Source organism: Hyposmocoma kahamanoa, unplaced genomic scaffold (genome assembly GCF_003589595.1).
Source record: "Hyposmocoma kahamanoa isolate Upper Pololo Valley unplaced genomic scaffold, ASM358959v1 296, whole genome shotgun sequence".
Taxonomy (NCBI): domain Eukaryota; kingdom Metazoa; phylum Arthropoda; class Insecta; order Lepidoptera; family Cosmopterigidae; genus Hyposmocoma; species Hyposmocoma kahamanoa.
Genome location: NW_020653780.1, coordinates 4,243,335 through 4,256,762, shown reverse-complemented (window position 1 = coordinate 4,256,762; position 13,428 = coordinate 4,243,335). Strand labels below are relative to the sequence as shown.

Sequence of the window (13,428 nt, the reverse complement as noted above, 5' to 3'; positions counted from 1 at the left end):
TAGTATGAGACGTCCACTGCTGGAAATAGACCTCCCCTAAAGACCACCACAACAACCCTATAATTTAAATTAAATTTAATAAATTGTTCTTACGTTATTAAGAATTAATATTGATTGGTCTTCTAATAAACAAGTATCAATTGAAGACGATGGATTCGATGCTAAAGAATTGAAAGATCAACCTCCAAATGACCTCATAATGATAAATGACAAAATTTCAGAAAAGAATGTTGATATATTCCCTATAGTGCTTGACACTCATACTTTAGCGAGTCATGTTAAACAGATAGTGTTGAAAAAAATGTAAGATTTTATTTACTTGATGTTTTTGGCTTGTAAATTTGCAAATACTTCTATATGAAAAAAAAAAAACTTTTTCAAATTCTATGTTAAAGACGTACGTTACCAATCTGTACAAATAAGTTTCCCGACTACAATACAGTTAAGTCATCTACCAAATTTATGACTTTGCTGCCTTCAGTGTTCGTATCTGCACTTTTAATCTATGCCCGGAGTTTATGGATCCTTATCGCATTCGTTACAGAAATAATGTATTATCTCTCTTCAATTAGCAGCTGTTATTTATTAAAATAAACGGAAAAATAAATAAAATATAATAAATATTCAATAATAACTTACTTGCTTGTGGTATGTGATTCCTTGTGTTTCGTTTACCTTAACGTGGTAATTATTGTAGTTAATTTTTCTTGAAATTTTAATAAAATCACGTAGAAAAAAGATTTTTGAGAAATATTCTTAAAACATTTTTTATTTATAAACGCAATTTGGCAATTTTCAAATGTATTGAGTTCTTGGGTTTTCGCGATTGTTACACATAGGAAATGAAACTATTTTTCCGGATTTAAATCGCGTATATTTGTTTTTTCAAACAAATCGACGTTTCGGGCCCTTTACAGGTCCCATGGTCACGGTTGACTGAGGTGGTACAGTCTTCAGAAACGTCGGTTTGTTTGAAAAAACAAATATACGCGATTTAAATCCGGAAAAATAATTTTCAAATAGTTTTATTTATGATACCTCAATATATATAGGGATATAGCCCAATATATATAGGGAAGATATAGGGCATATCGATACGAGTAATACGTAAATTACCATACAATTATAAGTAAGCACAGATAATACGAGTATTCAAATACTATTAACTATGTCATGTTTTGTGTTAATAATCTTATCTATTTGACGATTTCCAGAAACGAAATTATCCACACTAATAAGATTGCAACCTCATTGCGATTGCTAAACTATTTGGCTAAACCGTGGTGATTATAATAATATTTTTTGTATAAGAAAGTACAGTGCGTATGGACTGGATTGTAAGACGAAAGAGAGTAGGAAACAATGAAATATTAAATGTAATCACTACACTGCTGTATCAATAGAATAATCAAAAGTAAATAAATGTAAAAAGAAAACTCGTTCCAGGTACAAAAAAACTAAACTTTATTTGAAATTCTATCTCTAATTACTTTGAGTCCTGCTTTTCGATTCATTATTTTTTTCATTACAATGTTCTAATATTTTATCTTCTCTCTTTCGTAATGGAATATTTTTCTCTTGTGACGCCGCCGGTTCTTGACTTCTACGAAGTTTTCTCGTAGTCATGTATGTCAAGGATTGTAATGCAGCCAAGGCAATGCCTGGAATCAGCCAGGCGTCAGGCATTGATGCGACAGTTTTATTATACAATAAAGAATATAAAGGCGATGATAAAGTTTGAGTCGCCGATTCTAAAGCACCAAGCACGCTGTATATTTTACCTGGGGAAAAACACATTATTAGTGAGTTATGCACTTAAGTGCACATAAAGGTCTAGAGACATAATATAGTCAACGTTATCGGAAAGTCAAAATATGGAATACTTAGTCAGAACATAGGTTTTAGTAAAAAAAATATTTTAACGATTAGAACAGCTTGTACAAGTTCCTTCTTCTTCTTGGAACTACAATTACTACAACCGATTCATGATCTTATATAATATGTTATAAATCGCACCCCTAGTGAAAGAGTGACATAAGTCGAGTTATGTCAATTTTGTTTTTCCATCAGATAGATAACGGAGTAAAACACGATTTATAGCCAAAAACTCAATATACTTAAACTAAATTTTTCTTATTTTGCTTCATAATATAACATATTAAACGTAGTCAATAACTGTAATTTAAAAAAATGTTGTTTTTAAATATGTATATTACGGTATAAAACCTTAACACAAGATAAATCTCGTACATACCTATATTTTTGTTCTTTTCGACAAAAAATGTAAGTGAAATTGCTCCGTAAATGTGTAGTCACAAAACGTTTAACAGGGGCGTATTTTTAAGTATGATCGTCATCTGCAACTCATTTATATGTCGCACTGCTGGGCACGGATATCCTCTCAGACGAGGGTTTTAAGTACGATGAAAAAATTGTTTGGGAAAGAACAGTAAACAAAATAAGGAATATTAAGCAAACAAAATCCTAAAACCTTGAACAATAAAATTTGTAACTAACTTAAACTTCAAAATGTTTACTTCTTATTCATGGAATAATGGTGTAACACGGTTTTTAAAAAGAAACTCCTGTAAAGTAAGTTTTATTGTTACGCTTCAAAGTAGGTTACATAGAATAACGATGGTACTACGAGTTTTAATAAAATTTACGTCCATTAAGAAAATCTATTCAAAAAAGACATCATAATATCTTTCAACTGCTGAGTATGCGACATGTAAATGGTAACTTAAGACAGTTTCCTTATCTCTAACTACAAGTGTATGTGATGACTCAATCCGATATAAGATCATTGACTCATACCCAATATTATCGTACGATGACAATTTCAACCGAGTACGTTTTTTGTGTCAAATGATTTTAATATGATTGACAGTTTACCTTGCTCGTTGGGCAAAATTTGCTTGTTCAATATAGGTCTTTGTACCACTTGGGAACCTTGAGCGATGATGCCGATGAGTGGCACTGAAACAAAGAAATCCTTAAATAAGACATATATTACTATATTAAGGTCGTGTAGTACTACATTAACAATTGTAAATTTTGGTAAAATTTATTTCAGTATGTCAAAACATATGTAACGAGTGTTTATTACTTCTGGAGAAAAGTTGGCAGAAATGTTAAATAATATACGAATTGTAAAAGTACACAAAATTTTATTAAAACGTTATATTTTTTAAATAAATTTAAAATCTCAGTACAGAGTACTACAAACCGACCTCAAAAGCTCATGGAATTACATCTATTTGCCAAGTTTTATTGAAATCGGTCACCGGAAAGTGCGCGAAACTGGATTCATCCCAAGTTTGCCATCCTTAGAGTGGGAACATTTTCTTCAAATTTAAATAGGATCACTACTGAGGTATACCATCTTTCCAACAAAAAATAATCATCAAAATCGGTTCACAAATGCCGAAGTTGTCGCGTAATATACATACGAAAAATAATAAAATACAGTTGAATTGAGAACCTCCTCCTCTTTTGAAGTCGGTTAAATATCAATTCAAATGCATCTTCGTAACATTACAAGACATTGTGTCAGTGTAGCACCAAATGAGCGTATTATGTTTTGGGCACTAGAAAGAACAGACAAAGTGTAATAAGAATTGTGTGAATTTCACTTTCCGAATTTCAGTGGCACTTTTTGACTGATTTTTGTAAAATCCTTTTTTATTTTGGTTTTAAGGTCTTTAACGTACAAATAAGTTCAAGCAATGTCAATAATTATAAAATCACGGAAATATTTAAGTTAAATACAACAAAAAAACGATATTTTAGGTCACACGAATGAGATTGCAGTAACACATAAGATTTTCTCATAAACGTAAATAAGAAAGACGGCACAGTAATTAGAAATTATTATTACAACACACATTTTATCGTTCACAAAAGAACATTTAACATGTAACAAATATAACTTCTTGTATAAAAATCCATCTTATCCGTGTAAGACTATCTATCTATCTATATGTAATTAATAAATAAATCTAAATAAATATTTTGTTAATGTCATATAATCTTTGTTGTACATCAATATATCATCATCGCCACCATCAACATCATCATCATGATTACCAATATCATCAGCATCATTACCATTTACATCATCATCACAATCATCGTCATCATCACTACAATCATCATCGTCATCATCACCACCATCATCATCGTCACCACCGTCATCACCACCACTGTCAACATATAATTGTTATATTTCAAGTAAATGTTTGGCTTAAAATAACTATTTGACTTAAAAGTAGACAAGAATGAGAGCGACAATAATGACATTTGGATACATTTTTGATTGTCAGGTGTGTAAAATATGCTGGACCGATATAAAAGGGCATAGATTTTAAAGTTCCCTTTGTCTAATTGATGTACAATAAAGTTAAAAAAATATTACTTAATACTTATTTAGATAGATTGCTTTACGTGAATGGGAACGATTTAGTCACTAGCGCTGAAATTGGTATTTAAGTTGATTTTTTGCTAACACGGAGATGCACAGGTTACTTCACTGTGTACACTCCAATCCGACAGGAGCCCCTTCTCACGTGTGCGAAGGGTGAAGGTGATGTGGTATGAACTTTTGTTATTAGGAGACTTGTAGTTGAATTGACACTAATGATAAGAAAAATTGAAACACATTTTGTATTCCCAAGAAAACGTGTTTGTTTATAATAAATTGGAAAGTTACGGTATGTAATCGACGTGTAAGTTATTGGAGTTTATCCTCGATGGAAAATATTGCGATTTCCACGAGTGTTTAATTTTTTTTCTTCTTTTCTTAAAATTAGGGCGACGTGGAACCGGCTCCCATGAATGAGAAATTGCCCACTTTTTTAATTTTTATTTATAACTGTGACGTAGTAAAGTAGTCTTTTTATGTACACAGACTAAGTAAGCAAGCAATCATATTAAATAAATAATGCTTAGCATTCATGTAATAACATAAAAGTTACTGAAAGAGACACATTTTCGGGGGTTATCTGAGAACGACCCTTTTCCCTTTTAGAAAGCTACAAGAGGTTATGAGCATCAGTTTTTTAAATGGAAAATTCGTATCATCAAGTTTTCTCAACTGTTAAATTTGTTTTTTCTGCCTTTCGAATTTGGAGCATTGTAGGTATCACTTTAAAATCGTTTGAACTAATTTGTTTGTGTGTTTTATCGACTGAGAGACTAAGGGTCGTATTCCAGAACTCTACTCAATGTTCAAGTCAGGATATGAGTATGATTTCAAGCACTGGAAATACGACCCTAATGGCAGGGACTTGAGTATGATTTCGAGTGCTTTAAACCATACTCAAATCCTGACTTGAGCATTGAGTAGAGTTCTGGAATACGGCCCTAAGTGTTAAACTGTTTAGATTATGAGTTAAGGCTTTAAGCCCCACTATCCCCGGTGTTCCTCTTATACCACCTGACAACAGTCTCTTGAACTTCTTGTCCCACTGATAAGCTGTTGTTTTCAATAAAGAAAGCCCAACGGTAAATTTATATGAGAGTTATATTGTAAGCTTACCAAATTTTGTTAAACCTTGCTATGTTTACAATATGTTATTTTCTTCAACGAAAAAAAAATTATTTATAGTATTTGAAATATCCTTCACAGTTCTACAGCAAACTAAGAAACCTACATCAGCCCGCTATCTTTAGGCGGTTCAGTGTAGTGCGATAATAAGTTTATAGATTTGAGTTGTGAACAACCCGTATAGCACGCACACTGACTTTCGCAATTCATCGTAGTTATATAGATGGCGCTGTAAACAAATATTACAACTGGATTCAGATTTTTCAGACGCCCGTTGCGTTGTTGTGTTTAGTAGCATACATATTAAAATGCTCCGACAACACATTCAATATTAATATTAATCAGCATCAATGTATGAAATGTAACATCATCTCATCACATGTTTGACTTCGCAGGAACGTCTTGTTATTATAGATTTGGCGTTGCGTTGACGCGACGTTGCGTGCTGTGTCTTGGCTATACTAAGGCTCAATCTATATTGCGGCGGAACGGAATGGAAGCGAGTTTTTGTAACGATATTGTAAATAGCGTAATGAACGATACGAGTCTTCCGCGGAATTCTCGCGCACGCTCGAGAATGCTCACGAACCCGCGAGAAATGGCGCGAAGGCACGCGCAGTAGTTATAACGTCAACGAAATACTACAGCCTCAAGGCGCAGTCGCGAGAAAGCTCGTGAATGCTCGAGCATTGACGAAATTCACGGTTCCGTTCCATTCCGTTCCGCCGCAATGTAAATTGGTCCTAAGAGGAAAATAGAATTAACCCCTATCACAGTAAATGTATCAGTATTTCGCCGCTTTACCAACTTATAATTGAATAATAAAGTAGATAAACGTCTTTGTAAAAAGGTACTAACGCAAGAAAACACACCAAGCGGAGGTAGTCGCAATGAGGCCCAATGTGGCTAAAATATAGGACATGCAGCTGAAAAAGCCTACCACCTCGTCTGAGAATTGCAGGCGACGCTTCATTACTGCTAGGATTAGGAGGGTCCCTGGAAAAATTAAAGACAGCAATTGAATTTAAAATCTCCATACAATGAAGACGCTGCTTCACAGTTTAGAAAAGTAACTAGTAAATAAATGTCATAAAAGTTTAATAAAGTACGGAACACCCTTAGAAACTATTTAATATCCAGAATAAGGAAAATCTTTTGTTTTTCACTTCTGTTTTTGTTGTGATGACCCTGGTTATTGGCGTCTAGACGCATTTTGAAATTACAAGACTTTAAGAACAGTAAACGCCCCAATACCGCCTCCCTAGAAACTAAATAAACTTACCAATAAAACTAACAATATTTCTGTAAGCGAGGAAGGAACCAAACATGACGTCGGTCCAGTTGAACTTATATCTATAGTACATGTACGATAGAAGAACTTCCGCTGGAAATTAAAAAAAAACAAATATTAGTTTAGAATCACGAGTCCCTTACTTTAAAAAAATTTGGTAATATTAGGCACTATGCCGTGTTTTGTACACCGCCATCTATTGCCCACATATGAATACATTTTGTGCACGTTTCCATGCATAACGACCAAGATGAAAATGCGACATCTTCATTTCATTAACTCATTACCTATATACAAGCCTATATGCGTTCATTTGAAGAATGAATAGTAATTTCTTTCATGAATCATCCCACAGATATATTCAAAGACATCTAAAGAATAATCCAGTATATTCTCATAGGTACTCACCAGATAACATCATCCGGTCCCCTAAAGCGACCACTAACATTAGTAGTATAATAACTCTTTTGTATCCTTCTCTAGGTTTTACGAGACAAATAACAGCATTGAAAGGTAATCTCCAATTAAAAACAGAGACTTTATTATCTGTATTTACGTCGACATCCTTTACGACAAATATCACGTATGCTAAGGAGAAAACCTGGAATTAAAAAAGTTTAAAATTAATTTATAAGATCTTCCATAGTAAATTGATAGGAAAATAACAAACATGCAGCTTTTTGGATTGAGATACGTGACTCTTTATTGCCTTTTGCCAAATATTAGTTTGATACATTATGAACTTTAGTTGATTATTTGTATTGTGGTTCCACACCTAAGCCTGTCTAGCGGTCAAAAAAGAACCCAAGTAATGTTCGTCTGTAAATCACGGCCTTTCAGAAAAGACAAATTGCTATCGACTTGAAGTTTAGCACGATTAGATAACTACTCACTGCAGTCTTTAATTTTGTTGCCCGCACTTACTAAAGAATCTATAAAGTAATATTTTAATGTTCATAAATAAAATATCTGAATGAGGGATTAATTCGTCAGTCAATTTTACTTGTCACAGTCTCTATAAACGCTCCTATTTTTATTTGACTTATTCATAATATCATAAATGTGCCAAAAAGAAGAATGTTACTAGTAAGTACGAAAGTTTTCACTTTGCAGAATTTCTTATTTTGTCGATTAAAATTGTCAAAGATGTTTATTTCCATTAGTAAATATTTTTCGTAAAGATTTTCCGGACATTTCACAGATCTTTTTCTTTTGTCATTATATTTAACGTACCGTGGAAAACCGTAAAGAAAAAAGTAATAACGAGGATAAGATTAAATGAAATGTTACACCTAAAAAAGACCGGTAACCATATCCATAGAAAAAAGGCTCGCTATGATTAACGAAAAAAAGATTAAATTAAATGTTATGTTTAGAAATAAACTCTGATCACATATTTGTCATGTGGTACCCGGTTAAGTCTCCCTTTCGCAACGTAGAGAGTTATTAAGGTATTATTCCAGTAGATGGACAGTGTACTAGACGCTGTACTAAAATAACAAACCCTCCGCTTTGACGGTTATAGAAAATCAATATTAATTATTTAAAGTTTCGGCTGTGGACAGCTATCGGTTGGTACGGTAATAGCGACAAGTAAATATAAAGAAATCTATGCAATAAAGAACACGTATCGATGAGTAATCAAAGCTAGTACCTGCAGCAATAATACAATGCTAAACACACCGTAGTATCCGAGGCCATGGAAGAGCCAAGGTCCACTGATAGAGCCTATAACATGGGCTACTTGGATAGCGGCGCGGTGAGTGCCCATAGTGCGGGTTACGTCGCGGCCAGTAGCGTGGCATATCTGGAAATACATTACAGGATTTGCCGAATTGCATTAGGAGTGGCCGAACGCTTACCATACCGGAATGCCACGTAGAGGTCCCAGGTACGATTCCCGGGCCGCGAGGAATATTTGTATAGCCTACATTTATTTCTCTCGCGAGTTTGGGTGTAATTTGTGGTTGTCAATATGTACGCCTATGGCACTCGCGACCCAGGGTTTCCCTAGTGCGGGGCTATGTTGAGTGCGTGCGTTATTGTAATAATTATTATTATTAGTTACTTTAATCTTTTTTTTATTTAGCTATTATTATTGTTATTATTCTGCCGCCAAGCAGTAATGTGGGCATTCCCGTGTTTCGGTTTTGAAGCACATGAGACTTCCAACTTATGTCTCAAGGTGATGGGCGCAGTGACACTATCAGATTTTAAAGCTCTGAGTGACACTGCAACTGTTACGAACAGGTCGCGTGTCGCTAATGATCAGATGTATACTTGTTCCTGCCGTCGTTTAAAATCGTAAAAAAAGATAGAACTGGAAAACAGAGACTAACGGAATTACTTATAAGTACATAGAACAAGAAAAATATGAGTCATAAGACTTTTGAATGAATTGTCGAATTTATGACATATCAGTAGATATGTGTAATACAATCGAAATCAACAAGTGAACGGTTGGAACTTAGCAAATTTGGTATCGGTTGCGTTGGGATTGCGTTGTCATGTATTCGAGCACCAATAAATAATATGACTCAACTACCCAGAAAATTACAAGGAACATTTCAATCATCTTTGCATATGACCATTAAGGGCTCTCATAATATCAATGACTAAATAGGTTCGCTACTTTTAGGATAGACCGAGAATGTTCATTAATGTTCATCAAATTTTGCCTAAAATACAGGTATACATTTACTTGGTTTAGGCATCGTAATTACACATTAGATGCTAATATTAAAATGTATTACTTTACTATGAAGAATGTATAATTTAGGTTCCTTTATTAATTCTTATTTGAATACTATAATACCTTTATTTACATTTGTTTTACTTATATTGTATTAGATTAAGTTATATTGAAATAAATTTATCTGATCAAAATTCATAGAATATTCCAGAATTAGGGTATTACACAAAAATTAAATAATTCGTAGATTTTAAAATAAAGACTTCTCTGTTTAAAATTAACACAAAACTAATCGACGATCTTTGTTTATTTGTATTGCATTATCATAGTTCTTATTTATCCCAGACTCCTGATAATATCCCTTATTAACACACGGGCATATTCAATACTTTTTCACCTCATTAGCTCGGAAAGGCTTTCTTTCTCATTGGAAATCTGCGCGAAAAAGCGTTTATTTCACGCTAACGTCTGCTTGCGTGGAAAAACGTTTTTGAAATTCGAATTTGACGATGTACTGTGGTGAACCTAACTTTTTCTTTCGATGGAAAATAAATGGAAAAATAATAACATAATGACACGTTCAACTACGCGATTTGTCGTACATTATATATAATATAAATCCGGTATATTTCTTTTTTATTATTGTTGACATTAAATTGAGAACGATAACTAATTTTGTTCATTAAATTATTTTATTATAAGTAGTTAAATTGTTTTCTTTCATCTACCATTTCCCTCGCTATAGGGAAGTGAAAAGTCGTGTGTTTCCCTCGGCTCGAAAGTTGTTTTGCGTCTCGTGTCTTGAAACGCTCGCTACGCTTAGGATTCTATTTTTATCTTAGAATTCTTCGCTTGTTCAGGTTTCAATACAAGCACTCGTGTCAAACAACAATTTGCAACTTTGCATAACAAATAATATTTCACTTCTTTGACTCTGGCCTGCAAATTCGGAACTGTGGTGCGTTTAGCGAGGCGTTCATGGTTTGCGCGTACATTGCGCGCAAACGTGTATTAGTTGGATACATCCAACACAAGACACAATGTACGCGCAAACCTTAAACGCCGAACTGAACTCACCACCCGCCGTTGCGTATTTGTGACCTTAAAGTACGTCATATATATCCTTACGTAGCGGGAGTAAAGTGCATCATTTAATGCGGAGTAAAAAGTACCTACACGGTAAAAACAGACTACTTAGAAAAGGACAAAATTCTTTTTATGAAGACAAATTTATTAAATCCAACAAAACGATCCTCTCCCTATAGGCGCTAGAGAATAATTACTTGTTAATAGTAAAAAAACGTCTCAAAAGTTTATTTTAGTTATAAGACAGAAATATTTAATCCAAGAACAAATTAATTTACTTCAAGTCACAAAGCCACTCTATATTCAACAAAATATTTATTAGTTATTAGAAATGTCCGATTTTGACTTGAAAAAAAAAAAGAATGAAAACTTGAGAGGTACTTAATTATTTGACTGAAGATTTATGTTTTCTAATATCAAAAAGGGTAAATTTACAGGGTTATGGGCCAACAACAGTATGTCTCACTGGCGCGAAAGCACACAGTTCAGAGCCAAACCTTAAAGTAGCAGGAACAGGACGGAATCTTCTCAAATACTTGAGTACCATTTAGTGTCGTATAAATGCTACAGCGGGAAAAAGCACTAACAATTCAAAATATATGAGATTCAGAGTACAACTAATGCCATCTAGCAGCGGCGTGATGGAACTAATTGCATGTTAAAGTTGTGCTTGTTACAGTGTAGTTTGATTTCATGCTGAAACCTAGAAACCTAGCCCGCGCACGCTAAGTGAGGCAAGTTAGAGGCTTCCCAAAGGGCCTACACGAGCGGGCGGGCTGTCAGTGCTCAAGGTCAAATTGCATCGCGAACAGCTCAAACATTTTTGCTAATAATGACGATATGTGCGGTAAATGGGTGTAAAAATAGAACAGGCAAACATAAAACAGACACTAACATCACATTCCACAAGGAAGTAACGCGTTTCAACTTGTATTTTTATATAAATATTCACTAAAACCGAAAATTAATTTCGTTCCAACAAGACACGGAAATGTTGCAAAGTAACGGATTTCTTTCTCCCAATTTTGCTATTCTGTTTCAAAATAATTATATTACGTAATTTTTTGAGAATACGCAATGTCGCGACGGTTGCAGATTTTTTTTTTATTCTAATGTAAGTGTGCATTTGACTTCCATTTCTGCAAGTTAAATGCGTACAAATGTTGTTTACAAAGAGCAACCCCTAAAGTTTCTTGCTCATACTTCTCGGGGGTATCTGCCTTACGAATGAGCGGTAGAGTTTAACCAATGTGATGATTTCTAGTGTAATAATGCTTACCTATGAAATAGTGATTATTTTGATTTTGATTCTGGGTATCGTTTACGGGGTATATGGGGGTGCTCATTACGAATTCTCATTATGAATAGTACTTATTTCTAAATCCAAGTTTTTAAGTGTTTTAAAAATAATCACAAAAACAAAAAAGATAATTATAATTTAACATTATAATAATTCATCAAAGTAAAGAAACCTACAGGTTTACAGAGATCGCTGCGCTGCAGCAATTCTAAAAGGTGATTGTTTGTGGATCATTTTCATTACGAAAATGTTGCGTTATAAGACTACGCTCGGTTTTACTTCCGGGCCTTTTCCGCAAGGACAGTAGTATTATTTTCCCACATTAGTGCATTTGTACTTTTAGCGACGTAGCTCTTAAATCGTTACTGACTAATAAACCTGTAATAACTATGCGTTTTAGATTTGATAAATGCTATCCACGTCCTATTGCTTCGGCTTAATTTATTTATAACTATGGTCAAGTTGTCGATCGATATAAAAAATATAAAAGTAAAAAGTAGTCAGTGCAAATGGAAACCATAAAAAAAGCATAAATCCCTTTGATAAAGTTAACATAAATACATTCGTTAACCCTTCTTTTAATTGTTAAAAGCGGTGTAGCGGGTGATCAAATACAATACTAGAGTTTTTTGAAAAGTAATAAAAATAAATAAGGCTAAATTTGTGTACACTTACGTCACCAATATGGCTAAACGCTGCAGCGAGTAACAACCCAAAATTTCCTCCAAACGACATTGGGATCTGTACGGCGTATAACACTTGCACAGTGTTCGCTCCAGGAAAAGTCAGAAGAAGCAAGACACCTGTTGTCATCACGCTCATGCCAACTAAAGGCATGATAAGGAGTGGTTTCCGACGACCGCTGCAGTCACTCCAAGGGCCTACGAATAATAGTACCACTGTTGAAATGAGGGAACCGACGAAACTGCGGCTTATGTTCACCCCTGATACTATTTTTTGACTCTCCGCCTGGAACGTGGTAAAAACATATTCTCAATGAGACAAAGTTGTATATATTGTTTATCATCGTGGTCGTCATCGATGATCAACAACACACTATACGTCCCAATGCCGTGCACAGGTCTCCTCTAAAGAGACACGATGTGGCTTGGGAGCGTAATATATAACAATAAATGAGATATTTTTAGTCGATATAACGCTTAACAGACATAATTAATTTATGATATACAGACATTTGACATATTCTTGCATGATATAACGGTCACTGGGTATAATAGACGATTGATATAACAACTTTCAATCTAATATACCGATGGCATAATGTTCATTTTATATAAACACTTCAGATATAACATTCACTGAGTATAATGTTGAATGTGTATATGTGAAAAAAAATAATAATTCCAGTGGTGTTTAGGTGCAACGGTGAATGAACCGAATTTGTTTGCATTTCCTAGTTGGTTCGACCTCCTCCCGTGCGTTTAGGTTAGTATGTGACAAAAATGCCAGAATCGAATTTGTTTGCATTTGTTAGTTGGTTCGACCTCCTC

The 13,428-nt window shown here is 34.1% G+C and overlaps 1 protein-coding gene across 1 annotated transcript in view; it reads right to left on the bottom strand.

The window, feature by feature from the left end:
* Positions 1-1,482: 1,482 nt before the first annotated feature.
* Positions 1,483-13,428, bottom strand: part of LOC113229239 (proton-coupled folate transporter-like) — a 14,292-nt gene continuing 2,346 nt past the window's right edge. Inside the window, exons 3-9 of the mRNA XM_026462765.1 lie at positions 12,593-12,886; positions 8,494-8,646; positions 7,248-7,440; positions 6,831-6,932; positions 6,407-6,544; positions 2,896-2,979; positions 1,483-1,781 (exon numbers count right to left, since the gene is read on the bottom strand). Of these exons, the coding sequence (XP_026318550.1) occupies positions 1,483-1,781; positions 2,896-2,979; positions 6,407-6,544; positions 6,831-6,932; positions 7,248-7,440; positions 8,494-8,646; positions 12,593-12,886 (1,263 nt within the window). The remainder of the gene's footprint in view (positions 1,782-2,895; positions 2,980-6,406; positions 6,545-6,830; positions 6,933-7,247; positions 7,441-8,493; positions 8,647-12,592; positions 12,887-13,428) is intronic.